Source organism: Epinephelus moara, chromosome 14 (genome assembly GCF_006386435.1).
Source record: "Epinephelus moara isolate mb chromosome 14, YSFRI_EMoa_1.0, whole genome shotgun sequence".
NCBI classification, from domain to species: domain Eukaryota; kingdom Metazoa; phylum Chordata; class Actinopteri; order Perciformes; family Serranidae; genus Epinephelus; species Epinephelus moara.
The window spans coordinates 12,053,761-12,067,893 of NC_065519.1; the positions used below are offsets into that span (position 1 = coordinate 12,053,761).

General features: G+C 41.7%; 1 protein-coding gene across 1 annotated transcript; it reads right to left on the bottom strand.

Moving 5' to 3' along the window:
- Positions 1-515: 515 nt before the first annotated feature.
- On the bottom strand, positions 516-13,994 carry slc2a2 (solute carrier family 2 member 2). The gene is made up of 12 exons (XM_050061087.1): positions 13,701-13,994; positions 13,046-13,141; positions 10,700-10,908; positions 10,435-10,559; positions 10,200-10,315; positions 9,905-10,067; positions 7,544-7,650; positions 6,046-6,126; positions 5,708-5,812; positions 4,577-4,678; positions 2,984-3,187; positions 516-2,888 (listed from the first exon to the last, which is right to left on the bottom strand). Exons 1-12 carry the CDS (start codon positions 13,713-13,715, stop codon positions 2,685-2,687), a joined length of 1,527 nt encoding a protein of 508 aa, XP_049917044.1. The 5' UTR covers positions 13,716-13,994; the 3' UTR covers positions 516-2,684.
- Positions 13,995-14,133: the final 139 nt, after the last annotated feature.

Sequence of the window (14,133 nt, forward strand, 5' to 3'; positions counted from 1 at the left end):
TATGAATGCTGCGAGTTATGGTGAAGCTGATTTGTGTACTTATGTTTGAAATTGTTGCTATAAAGCCATGTTTAATGTGTGTTTAATCTGTGTTTTGTGTGTGTTTGGAATCAACTAAAGTTTACAGCACTTCACAGAAACTCCGCTGCCAACTAGTGTTTTGGAGGTGTAACTGCAGAGTGAGACAGACACACCTCCGCACAAGTATAAATGCTCAGAACAACATAGGCTCTGCACAGAGCTGACGCACTTGTATAAATCCTGCTTAAGAAGGTCTCTGCTTTGAGGTTAGCATTAGCATGATGAATGGCAAAGTTGCTTTCTAACCTGCTGTCCCACTGTCCTAAGTGACCCCGCTTTCACCTTCATCATTCTACACGGTGAAGGCCAAACTTTCATTTGGAGTTAGACGAGCAAAACACATTTTTGAGTGAAGGGGTGCTTAAAATTACATTTCAAAACAGAAAATGGTGGAGTAATTCCATGAATGAGTAATATCCAGATGTAACCAAACATCACTGCAGCACAACAGACTCTTTATTAGATGAATACTTTTCCTTAAGAGCTCTGCAAATATAAACACTGACTCAGTTTCAGATGCACGGATTTCACAGTACTAGTCTTTTAAAATGCATTTTAAGTGGTAAACCAGCAGAAACAAGCTGTGAGATCAACAGTGACAAACATGATAGCCATTAGAGGCCTATTTATAAATCCTACAGACATGTTAGCACTCATTAGGAAATGTGTTTTTGGGCCCCCAATGAATGTAGGCCCCAGATGTACTCTCCTTTTAAAAACGAAGCCATGTGAGCATTTGAAGTGAACTTAAACACAAGACGCTACAAAGCTCAGTAAAACTGAAGAGAACTGCAGAGTCGGGTCATAATTCTCTGTAGGTTCAGCAATGCAAGCATCCCCTTTCACAAACATATAGTCATGTTATCCAGTATTGACTGTACCTGCTTTAACGATCAAGACACATGACTGCAGTGCAAGATCATTTGATTGAATGTAAACACCACTCCATATAACGGAAACATGATACTGTGAGTCACTGCTGGTTTTTAGGTAGTTCTCATAGTTACATTATAAAAATAAAAAAAAAACACTCTCCTTAAGTCACAAAGTAATTATTATAAAACTATAGGGATGTATGTACTTCAGAGGTCCAGTTTGTAAGATGTAGGGGGATTTAGTGTCTTACAGCAGTAAAGACAGTCAAACCGACGGTTTGTCGAACCTCGGATTCAGGAGGGGCAATGCGGATTCTGTCCTGGCTGTGGAACAATGGACCAACTCTTTACCCTTGCGACGCTGCTGGAGGGATTGTGGGAGTTTGCCCATCAAGTCTACAAGTGTTTTGTGGACTTGGAGAGGCCTTACGTCCACGTCGCTTCAGAAGTCTTGTGGGGGGTACTACGGGACTAGGGGGTATCGGGCTTGCGTTCGCATACTCGACATTAAGTCAAACATGTTCTCGGTGGGTGTTGGCCTGTTTGTGATTTTCATGGACAGGATCTTTAGGTGCAGCCGTGGGAGGAAGGGGTTTGGTTTGGGAACCTCAGAATTGCATCTCTGCTTTTTGCAGATGAATGTGGTTCTGTTCGCTTCATCACACCTTGACCTCCAGCATGCACTGGGAAAGCCAAATGTAAAGCTGTCGGGATGATAGTCAGCACCTCAAAATCTGAGGCCATGTTGTTCACAAGTGAGGGTAGAATGGAGCGTGAGATGTACCGGCGGTTTGGTGCAGCTTCTGCAGTGATGCGAGCGCTGTGCCGGACTGTCGTGGAAGGCAAAGCTTTTGATTTACTGGTCCATCTACTACGCAGGTTGATTTTAGCGCTGCTCATCGTGGACTATATTGCTGTCGTTGTTCATTTTAGTCAAACCATACAGTTTGAAAACGAGGCGCAGCTCCAAAAAGAAAACAATGTTTTGATGCATTGGATGTGCTGAATGTGCATATTAAGGCAGTACAGGAGGAGGTGCACATTAATAATCCTCCAGGACTGTAACATGCTCATGTTTAACCCAAACAATGTGTCATGTGACTGCAGTTGGTTCAGATCCAGGTCGGAACACGCTCTCACCACAAACGAACCGCACCATGAGTTCGTTTGTAACCAGACCGAGACCACCTCTTCAAGAAGGTCTCAGTCTGGTTGTTTTGGTGCGCACCTGAGTGTGATTTCCTAGTTCACACCTGCCCAAACGAACCACACTTTGGGGGCAAATGAACTTGAATTTGATTGAACTGAACCGTTATTAAAGAATTATTATATTAGCTTCGATTTCTGCCAGTAAATCCCCGTTAATCCTACACACTGGACCTTTAACACTTGACTTTTGAAATACTGACAAATGGACATGCCCTTGCACACACTTACAAACTGACCATGCAAATACATAGCTGTATTAGGGCAGTCTTCTATCGGGAGGGACCTCAGAGATCAAGTCCAAAAGACTAACGTCCCGACTGATGAAGACACATCTGGCGTCAAAAGCGTCTTTTTAGCAAGGTTTGTTGCCTCTACTCCTTGTGCTCATGTACAGTTTGGACTTAATCTCTAAAGCCTCTCCTGATAGAAGACTACCCTACTCTGAAAGCACCAGAGAGACGTGCCACTCTTTAAGTTTAAACATGCTAAACCTTTTCCTTCCTCTACACCGCTGTTGCTTTAGGCATCTGTGGATGATTTGAGCTGCTGCAGTTCCGCAGTGTCTATGGGGATCTGTGCCGACTTTTTCCGGCCCTTCTGGAAGACAGCAGCAATCTCCTCAAAAGATTTTCCCTTGGTTTCAGGGACCCGGAAATAAATAAAGGCAGTGAAGCCAAAAAGTAGAACAGCAAACAGGATGAAAACATAAGAATCCAACAAAGCCTGGAAAAAAAGAAAACAAAAGACAGTCAGGAGGGACAGTGTGTCTGGTTTTCTGAGTTTACAGTACATACAGTATGTGTGTCCTCTCTGCCTACCTGTATGTATGGAAAGGTCATGCCTATGATGAAGTTGCTGGTCCAGTTGCAGCAGCCAGCTAAAGCGATAGCTGCAGGCCGAGGTCCTTGGCTGAACAGTTCAGCGACTATGAACCATGGAATGGGACCAGGACCGATTTCAAAGAAACTCACGAAGAGGAAGATTGCTGACATGCTGACGTAGCTCATCCATGAGTATTCATCCTGGAGAGAGAAGTTCATCAGTCAGGGTAGTTTTCTGATTACTTAACATGATAAAATGCTACCTGAGAAACAGCACTTAAGCAGAATTTATACTTGTGTGTCTGCTTGTATACGTGTGTGAGCATTTTCACTTGTGCGGTGGTGTGTCTGTGTAGTGGGGTTTCTGGGGTTTCTCACATTCAACATGGTTTCATAGTGACAATTTTAAACACAAGTACACAAATCTGCTTCACTATAACTCGCAGCATTCACAGACAAAGCACTTTTCTTTTGTTCAACACATTTTTCCCACAAATACAACATGCTAATGTTTTTAGCACAAGCCTATGGCATTTTACATTGTATAAATTAGCCTAGCAGCTAACAGACTTCTCCTCTACTCATATAAAGCCAGGGACAACAGCAACATTTAACAAAGGTAATGTTACACAATTTGGCTCCATTACAACTCACAAGGTTCACTGACAAAACAACTGTCTTATACTAAACACGTTTTCCAAACAAATACAACATGCTAACGTTATTAGCACACGCCTATGGCATTTTACATTGTATAAATTAGCCTAGCGACAAGCAGAGATTTCCTCTGCTCATATGAAGCCAAGATAAATCACACACAAGACTTAAATGCTATTTTTTGTGGTCATTCTTATGTCAAATTCAGAAGGGTAAAAAACATATTTACTCTTCACAAACCTTTATTTGTCAAGACATGTCAGTAAAGTGAGTTATTTAGTTTGAAACAAATGTCCCTTCTAACAAATATGTGGAGTTTAGGAGGACAGCCACACTAGTGTAACTTTTCAGCCCCCCATATGATCAATACATGCTGAGAACACTGCGGCGCTGATGCTGTCAGGGATGCTTTGATAAACTTGCCCAACTTCCCTCCTCACTTGGCAGATATCTAGTCAGTGATCTTGATGCATTAATCCACAGAGAGGAAGTGGTGGGCAGAGTGAGAGTGAAATTGGTGTACATAGATTTCCTTTCTTCAAAAAATGTAAGACTTGAAGTCTCCAACATGGGTGAGCACAAAAACTGCTAAGGAAAACAAAAAGCTTGTGGTGACAGCTGAGCTCTACCCAACTGAGCAAACTGAGCTGCTGATGAAGACCATGAGATGCAGCTGAAAGCTCCACAAAAAGCTGGCAAGTGGACTTTTGAAGTTTCAGTCTCAAACTAGCCACACAGATGTCATGTTGACAACAACACAACAGGATGACCTACGCTGCTAAACAAGTTTGTCTCAGTGCGTCATTACCTGGTGGTGACGAACAAAACAAACAATTAAAGGCCACGTCAATAAAACTGGCCAGTCACAAAAATAGATTGGAGTTCAGCTCTGGTTGTTGACAAACTAAAGCTGTGACACATGATTTAACAAACCTGGAATCTGAGGCCAAGTGTCATGGCAACTGCACAGCAACACATCCCTGCCAGACCAATCAGAGTCAGAGTGCGCCTGCCAGCCTTGTCCACCAGAGCAACCTAGAACATAGAACATAGAACATAACAGTGTTTACCTGTTTGTGAGTCTGTTAGTGTGTGGAGGAAATAAGGGAATACATGTGTGTGTTAATGGTTTAACGTCCATATGTGTGTCCCAGGCAGTAATTTTAATATATATTGGGGCTGATCATACACTGACTAATACAGATGGATGACTCAACCTCTCTCTTAAAGTGAAGCCAAAACAATTTGACCGCCCTCTGGTGGCTGGCTGCAGTATAGGTTATAAACCCTGCCCCTTCCATGTTAGCAGATGGGCTACACAAAAATTTCAAAGTGTATGTTAAATAAATTTTTCCCAAAGATTGTTTCTGTCATTTTAAGTAGTTCTTCAGACTGATGTTTGCTCAAGTGGTCATTTTCCTAAAAAAAAATCTCCAGCTCTTTACTGTATATTTCTTATTGTAAATTAAATTGTGCAGCATGTGCCTGTCATGTTTATTGTGTAAGGCAGAAATTTGTTACCTTGGGATAGACTCCAGCCCCCCCATGACCCTCAACAGGATAAGGGGTTACAGAAAATGAATGAATGAATGAATGAATGAATGAATGAATGAATGAATGAATGCTGGTTCTTGTGTTATGCTGTGCTGCAGTTCTGTATGTGGTTTGTACAAATGGCTGCACCTCAGCAGAAGCTGTAGCTTGACTGCTGTCGGTAGGTACAATCAGTGTCACACTGTACTGCCTCTATTATGTAGGCCTTATCACTGTCTGTAGTTTTTGGAAAGGGTTACTATATCATAAAAAAGGTCATAAAAAAAGTCATAATATAGTCACAGTTTGAGAACTTTGAGAACCGCTGTGTTGAGATCTTTGTTTCAAAATGCTCTAGATTAGCTGTTAAGTTTCTAGAAATTTCTCTTGAGGGATTCCCTGTAGACCCCCCAGGAGGGTTGGTGCTGATTGACAGTGGTCGGCCCAATGTTAAATAGGTGATTACAGCCCTGTGTGTGCATGTGTCTGTGTGTGTTATGCATCTGCATGCATGCAAATGTAGCTACTCACAGACACCAGAGTGAAGACTGTGTTGATGACCCCGACTCCTATTGTGGCGTAGACCGGCTGACCGACACCAGCCCGAGTGAAGATAGCCGTGGAGTAATAAAAGATCTGGAAGACAAAACAAATATAAAAGAGCAGTTTGTGTGTTTGGAATACAGAGAGTATATGGGAGGCTATATATTTTTATGGACATAACAAAAACCTAGTTACTGCTACTCTGACAGTGAAGCCAGAATTGTCCTGTCTTATCGTATCATCATGATCACTTTAATTTAAATGTAACTCCAGCAAACTGAATGAGAGGCAGAGGAAGGCAGAGTTGAAATTAATTTGCCACTCACCGCGTTGATGCCAGATAACTGTTGGGAGAGGTGCATCATGAGGGCGACAAACAGCTGCTGTCTGTACACGGAGGAGCGGATCTTGGAGAGAACACAGAGGAGTACGATACTGTCACTCGCCGCAATGCTTTTGTAAAAACACAATTAAAATGCACATACATTATCGTTTAACTTATGACCTGATGCTCATTTCTAGTCCTCTCTGTGCTGTCCTTCTGTTTCTGATTCTGTGCATAAAATAAGTATTTTAATGTGTAATCTTTTAGTTTCACGTGGGAGCCAAACACTCATCTGAAGCCTTCTTACAGTAGATTGTGCCAGAGAGTGTATTTTCCATTGATTCAATTATTTTTCTATCCAAACAAATTATTAAGAAGATCTCATTTCATATTAGTGAGATGAGTTTCCATTCCATGGTTATGTTACACAATTTGTCTGGGTTTATTCATGGGATTATTTAATAATGTCATATTTATTCAATTGTAAACACTTTGAGTCTCCAGATTTCGGAGGTTTAAGTCAAGCACTCGTAGATAAATATTACAGTTCTGACATATTAATATGAAAGCAGTATTTTACTGTTAAATCAAAATACATTTTCTTTTTTGTAACACTTCACAATTCACCAGCTTACCATGTGTTTGATGCTTCAAACTTTGAGACTGCAGTAGAATTACTAATTACATCTGGTAAATAAATGTAATGTTATAAATGTAGGGTGGCATGGTGGTGCAGTGGTTAGCATTGCTGCCTCACAGCAAGAGGGTACCTGGTTCAAATCCTGGGGTAGGCTAGGCCTTCTGCAGAGTTTGCATGTACTCCCTGTGTCAGTGTGGGTTTTCTCTGGGTACTCCAGCTTCCTCCAGCAGTCCAAACACATGCAGGTCAATTGGTGACTCTAAATTGGCCGTAGACGTGAATGTCTCTATGTGTCAGCCATGTGATAGTCTGGCGACCTGTCCAGGGTGTACCCTGGGAGAAGATCAGCTCTGCATTCAGGCTTTCAGGTTGATAGGCTATGATACAGGAAACGCTAGACAGGAAATGATGAGCTCTGGAGCACATGGTAGTAGTAAGAGCTTTTAATAAGGTTCAGGCTTACACAGGTACAAAGCATGTCTTCATCAGAGTTACTCTGATGTCGACACTTTAGTTGATGCACCTTATTTAAAACTCGTACAGGCATGTGCTCCAGATCTCATCTCTCTGGATCCTGCCTCAGTTGCACTGGCACTGCTTTGAGCTTCTCTCACATATTTAACTAATGATTTAACATTAACTAATATCGAGTCTTTACATGAGAACATCAGTGTACTTTGGCTGCTGATTAATTGGGAAAGTTGAGAAACTGTCTCTGTCCACACTGAGGAGGCACGTGATGCCTGACTTATGTTGATTTTTCAGGACTGTTATAGTTACAGTGTAATGAAAGTGTTCTGGAAGTTCGGGGAATTTTTATTTCGAAACCCCCAAAAATCAATCTTATATACAGACTTACCAAAGACAGGATAGAGACCCTGGGCTCCTTGTCTGCTTCGTCTTTCTCTCTCTTCATCTCCTCCAGATCAGGAGTTGCATCATAGGCCCCCTTTAGACGATGCAGACCTGCAGCAGGACACAGAGCAAAGAGAAAAAGGAGCAAGAGTCTGTAAAAATGATGTATTTACAGTGTTGGGAGAAGTTTTCAGATCCTTCACTTAAGTATAATTAGCACTACCATAATGTACAGATGATCCATCCATCCATACAAGTAAAAGTCTCCTACAGCTTTCACATATTTATAATATGCAAGTATTGTTAGCAAATGCACTTAAAGGAATAGTAGTGCATTATGGGAAATGCACTCAATTGCTTTCTTGTATCCTCATACAACGCTTCATATGATACCTTATGAAAATTCACATACAATGGTCTCTATTAGCACCTAACAAGTTAGCGCCCTTGCCGGTTAGGTTAGGTTTCGGAAAAGAATCATGGTTGGCCGATGTGTTACATACTTAATGAAAAGTTACTAAGTTGGGTTTAGGAAAGTAAAGTTACATAGGTGAGGTTTTGGATAGTAAAATTACATACCCTTCTTTAAGCAGGTCAACCAGATTTCTAGTAGTAGTTCTATGACATTTATCATAGTCAGGATTACTGATTACTGGGCATAATAAGGTATTTTTCTCTGTAAATTCCAGGCTATTTAGCCTCATTCCAAGAATACTGAAATAGCATTGGATGCTAAATTTAAGTAAATATTCCCACATATTGAGAGTATAATTCTTAAATCTATTCTTTGTATCAGGACAAATGTACTTGTTTTAAGTAGCTTTACTGGTTTTAAAATATATTGCCTTATGTTGAGACGTTGGCGCTAGCATGTACTAAATTTAAGCATATTGAGCTACATATTGAGAGAATAGTAGTTAAATATTTTCTTTGTATCAGGACATATGTACTTGTTTTTTGTCTGGCCACAGGTGGCAAGTCAAAATTTTCCTGTTCTGTTGGCAGATAATTTTGCTAATTTTAAGTAGCATTTCTTGTTTTTGAAAGCCAACGTAAGACCCAACCAGCATTTTTATATGGGGCCCATGTGGGTAGTTAATGGGTTGAAAAATGGGCCCTATGTGGGATTGCCCATGGATTCTATATTGGCCCCATGCCAATTGCCCACATCGATGGCTTTAAGCCCAAGTGGGCTCCACATGGTTATGGTAGGGCTACTTGGGTACCAAGTGGGTATGGGCCCACATTGGGAATCTTATCTGTGGCCCACTTAGGTAAACCCACCCATGTGGGCAATTCGCATGGGGCCAATATGTAACTCATGAACAATCCCATATATGGCCCAGTTTTCAGCCCATTTACTACCCACATGGGCCCCACATACAAATGCTGGCTGGGAACATGGTTGGGTGCCATTATTTTAGGTAGGATGTGAGGACTTATCTTAAAATAACTCAAAGTTCACTTAATTTTACACGGAACACGAGCATCCACCAATCTGCCTACTTATTACTCTTTATACTACTTCCTTCTGTACTCCTGTCAGCGCATTCATCAGACGTTTACAGCTTTCACAGTAACGTGGGTTATAAATTAATTAATAGCTCATGATTATGTGGGATACAAATTTTGATGCATTCATTTTCTTTATGAAGACAAACAGTAGACGAGAAAAGCCTGACACATTACACCTTGTAACATAACAAAACAGGGGTAATGGCCAGAATATTTGTTGGCTACCAAGAAAAATTCTGGCACGTAAACAGCAAATTCACATTTTTAGTGAGTTTAAATTTTTCAGCTTAAATAAATGATTTACAACATGTTCATTAGTGAGCTTTAAAGGTGCTGAGAGTGTATTTTGTGAACTTTGGACAGAGTCAAGCTAGCTGGGTTTCTGTTTCCAGTCTTCGTGCTAAGCTAAGCTAAGCTACATCTAGATGACGGCGTGCGAAGTCGCAGCGACCAGGAGCTCTCTGCTTTTACTTACTGTTTATCACATATCTTAAAAATATAGATATGAATGTGTGTGTACGTGATTGTGAGAATGGTGTGATGAGCAGGTGTGTGTTGGTGCATGTGTAAACATTTATATGCTGCTATCTATCTATCTATCTGTCTGTCTGTCTGTCTATCTATCTATCTATCTATCTGAGCTAAGCTAACTGGCTGCTGGCCGTAGCCTTGTATTAAGGCTAGTAGCAGTCAAACATAAGAATGGTATTGACCTTAACATCTAAGTCTTTGCAAGAACGTGGACAAAAATTGCCGAACTCTTATGCTACGATACGCTTTAGAGTATCTTGTACTTTTATACTGTATGTTTCTGAATGGTAGTGTTTTAGTTGCTGTGTGTAACTCTTACTTTTTCGAGCCTCCTGCTCCTTGTTGAGTACAATGTAAAGGTACCGTGGGCTCTCTGGGCACAGAGGCAGCAGAAGGGATTGCAACACTGCCGGAGCTCCAGACAGACCAAGCAACACAGGCCACATTTCATCGTTACCAAATATAAAGTCCAATCCTATTACCTGTGTTCACACACAAACACACACACATACACACACACACACACACACACACACACACAGTTTATGTTATTTACTCAGTGTGTCATCAAGCAAAGACGCTGCTGAGCATATGTGTGTGTGAGTGCACCTCACCTGGCTGATGAGGATGCCAATAACAATGGCCAGCTGGTGTAATGTGCCCAGAGCCCCTCTGTAAGCCTTGGGTGCAATCTCTCCAATATACATCGGCACTAACCCAGATGTCAACCCTGAAACACACACATCATGACACCTTTAAAACAAACATTCGCTGCTGGATATATGGCAATACAGGAAGGCAATATTTCTGTGCAATTTAGGAATTTATAACCCACAAACATTACTCTACCACAGTAAAAGCCCATGATGGCGCGGCCGGAGATGACCATGATGTGAGGTTTCCACATCTTGCAAAGACTCATCAGCAGTCCGGCAGCTACAGCCAGAACATTGACCATTAGCATGCCCTTTACCCTGCAAGACAGAAAGACACAGAAAGGGGGGTACAAAGATTGATGGATGATGGATAAAGGCATGAGTACCATGGCGTCATTCAAAACTGATGCTGGTTTGACTTCAACTTTGATTTTCCATTTTTATCCTTGCTGTCTCACCTCCCTTTCAGGTCTCCCACAAATCCCACCAGGAAGGACGATAGCATGCCGCCGATGGAGAAGATAGCCACCGACAATGACCAATACATGACCACGTCAGGGTGTTGTCCCGCCTCTGGGAGCCCTTCTTCATCTGTGCTGTTTTCTGACAGGACAGCAGCCCTCTCTGACCACACCCCCAGGGACCTCCCATAATGCTTTTCAATGACCTGTGGCACAGACATGTATCATCAAGAGGTACAGTCATGGCTTTACACTGAACCACCAACATAAGTAACTTATAATTTCACCATCTTTGTTTGCTAAAAAGCTAATATTATTTAGCGTGGCATTCATTTCGAGTAAGATCTCCCACTCATATCTCTCCTCTTGTGTTTTTGGCTTCAGAAAAACTTTTTGTATTTTCTCTTATTCTGAAAGCTTGACAGGCCTCCTGTGCTTAGTTATGGTTGATGGTGAAGGCTCTCAGTCATCCAGGTCATGGTATTCCTAAGTCCTATATCTGAGACAATTGGACTTACTTACTTAAGTTTCTTGAAGACTTTTCACCTCTCATCAAAGAAGCTTCTTCAGTTCTGATGGACTGGTGTGGAGTCACCCTGTGTGAGTGTGAATCCTTACAGAGTCGTTAAGGTTACACCTGGCCATCATGTGTGTCGTTAGGATTAGACGGGTCCAGGTGTAACCCGTGTTAAGTCATCTGGGAAGGGATCTCAAGACTGCACTGTAGATGGTTCAGCACCACTGATCACCCACCTACAGTGCACATCCACACAAGGTTTAAAGCCTGTGACTATGCGCCAGTCTGTTAGAACTGAAGAAGCCTCTTAGATGAGAGGTGAAACGTCTTCAAGAGACGCAAGCAAGTCCAGTTGCCTACAATCTAGCACTTAAGATTAGTTACGGGTGGTAACTAAGGATTGGACAGTGGCCATTCTAGGAACGGGCTCAACAAAGGGTCGGTAAAGTGCTGCAGGGATTACTTTTTTTGTAGGCTGACGCAGAAGCTAGCTTTGCCCTGATTCCTTCGTCAAAAAGCTAATGGGGTTTTGCAGAAAATAAGATTTGTGGCAAACAAAAATGTACGATACTTAGATGTACTTTACGCTCAGCATGATCTTTTTCGCAAAATAACACCACTTTTATGATATTTAAAGCTTTAATGCAATTACCAGACACTAACTAAAGCTAACATTAGTCTATGAACGAACTATACTACGGCTGGATGACTTCAACGTTGCCACCACAACGAGGCTGTTAAGCCCACATAAGACACGTAAAAGCTTCAAAACTCATGGGTTGGGCATTTACTGACATATTTTTTGTCATTAAAGACTTTTTTTGTTTGTTAGCTTCATTCAAAAACCCATTGACTTTAAGACGGGAGTAGTAAAATGCTAACTCATTTCTGGGTTTTAGGACTCATTCCTGCACCACTCTATTAAGACATTCCACAAATTGATGTGTATGGAGGTGTTGTGTCATCTTTTGACCTTACCAGATCACAGCCTTTGAATTATTAAGAAAAACAGAAGCGGTAATATCACTGGCAGATGTGACTGCAAGGTCTAGGACATTTGCTTCATACTTAACATTTACATCTGCTGTATGGTCTCTGTCCCAGAGTCGAAGTCGAAGCTTTAATTGGCTGATTCTGTGACAGAAATTGCTGTAAACACAGAGGGCAGCATGTCTCTTGCCTGCCAGAGCCTCCATTCCAATCTCCTCCACACAGTCTGAGATATATGCCACAGTGGGGCCAATGAAGGCAGACTTCATCTACAATGCTGGACGGTATAGAAAGGACCTAGTCTGCAGGGGCAGTAAAAGAGTGCAATGCCATCTGAACAGAACTAGACTGGAGAATGTCCTCATCAGAGCAATCCGTGATGGGCATAGTGCTGCCTTTCGGCAAGGAATGAAATTGTGCCAACTTTGCCTGCAGCACAGAGACATTCTGACTCTTCTGCTGCTCCACAAGACGTGTGTTTGTTGGAGAGGCACTCAAAGTGCTACTCTTTACAGGCCAGAGAATTTCAGACAGCTTGCAAAGTTTCAGATGAAACAATCCTCGGAGGGCTGCGCAACAAAACTTGGGAAAAAGTTTGGGGGAAAGTTGTGTCTCTAGACACTGAGGAAAGGTATGTCTGTTCCTTGGTCTCTCAGAGTATTACATTAGCGCTACTGCTGCAGGAAACTGTATACAGAGAACTTGTTTTATAGGGCGAGTAGCCATAGGGTGGAGTAAGATCATCCTGATTGGCTGATTTGCATGCAAATATCAGTATGCTGAGGCAATTAGATGGTCCACTGAGGGACTGAAGCCTGTGTTAAAGTAGAGCCTACCTTCTGCGGTGCGTTGATGACTCCAAGACTGTAGCCGTACTGCATCGACCCCAGAGCTGCTGTGAACACAGCCAGGGCCAGTGTACCTGTTAGCTGCTGCAGGAGTGAAAGGTAATCACTTAGATAAGAATACACACACACACACACGAATGCATGAACAAACATGTTACATGCACACAAGCAAGAGCATGAGTCCCTCAGCTGTACTCGCCAAGTACACAGTCACAAATAAAATCACATTTAGAAATGCAGAATAAATCCTTTGTCAACATTATTGATAGATTTATTATGGCTTTATGCGCTATTTCTGACAATTATAAGAATGCGCACATACAGATCTTACATAAGAATGCCTAAATCAAACATTTTGCTTGTGCTAAAGGTATGTTTGATCTTGTTGTAGCACACGTAAGAATTTAATTCATTACAGTCTCCTAAATGACAAGGCAAACACAGACCACAGTCATCAATACAGGACTGTTTCTTTCGATCCAAGTGGGAAATGTAACCCCTCTAAGTCTTCATATGTCAACAACATAAGGTGACCAGCCACCTGTTAGCAAATATTGCCGACATGATTTAGAACAAAGACGCAGAATATATTGCCGTTTGGTGATATACATGCAAAGAATGTACTTTGCCGAGATTATCTTACCTTCCCCGACTCCATGATGGGTCCAGAGTGTCAGCCAGGTTGGTAATGATCAATGAGGCTGCATGCTCGATCACGCTGTGTCCACTCACTAATGACAAACACGGGCATGCACACGCACAAATTAATCTCCAATGCTGAAAGAGCTCAACACTTAAATGAAGCAGAGGTCTTATTTATTGAAAAAAAGAATGATAACTGTGAGATAATCTGGAGTCTATTTTTGGAAAATACTGGTTTCAGACTGGTTGTGTGTGGTGTTCCATGCTGGTATATTATTGACAATGATTAACTGTATGTTGCAGTTGATAATGGTGTGCAAAATTACTGGCAAGTTAATCAAAGTTGGGATTATTTGATAGTAATATTGACATTTGGACACTGTTTTCTCTCTCTAACACACACACACACACACACTTGCTGTTAATGATATACT

Excerpts from the sequence above, each read along its gene's own strand:
- slc2a2 (XM_050061087.1), bottom strand. Across the intron at positions 10,316-10,434 it reads CATCATGGGCTTTTACTGTG|GGTTGACATCTGGGTTAGTG; the intron begins GTAGAGTAATGT and ends TGTGTGTTTCAG. Across the intron at positions 10,068-10,199 it reads TTGGCATCCTCATCAGCCAG|GTAATAGGATTGGACTTTAT; the intron begins GTGAGGTGCACT and ends GTGTGAACACAG.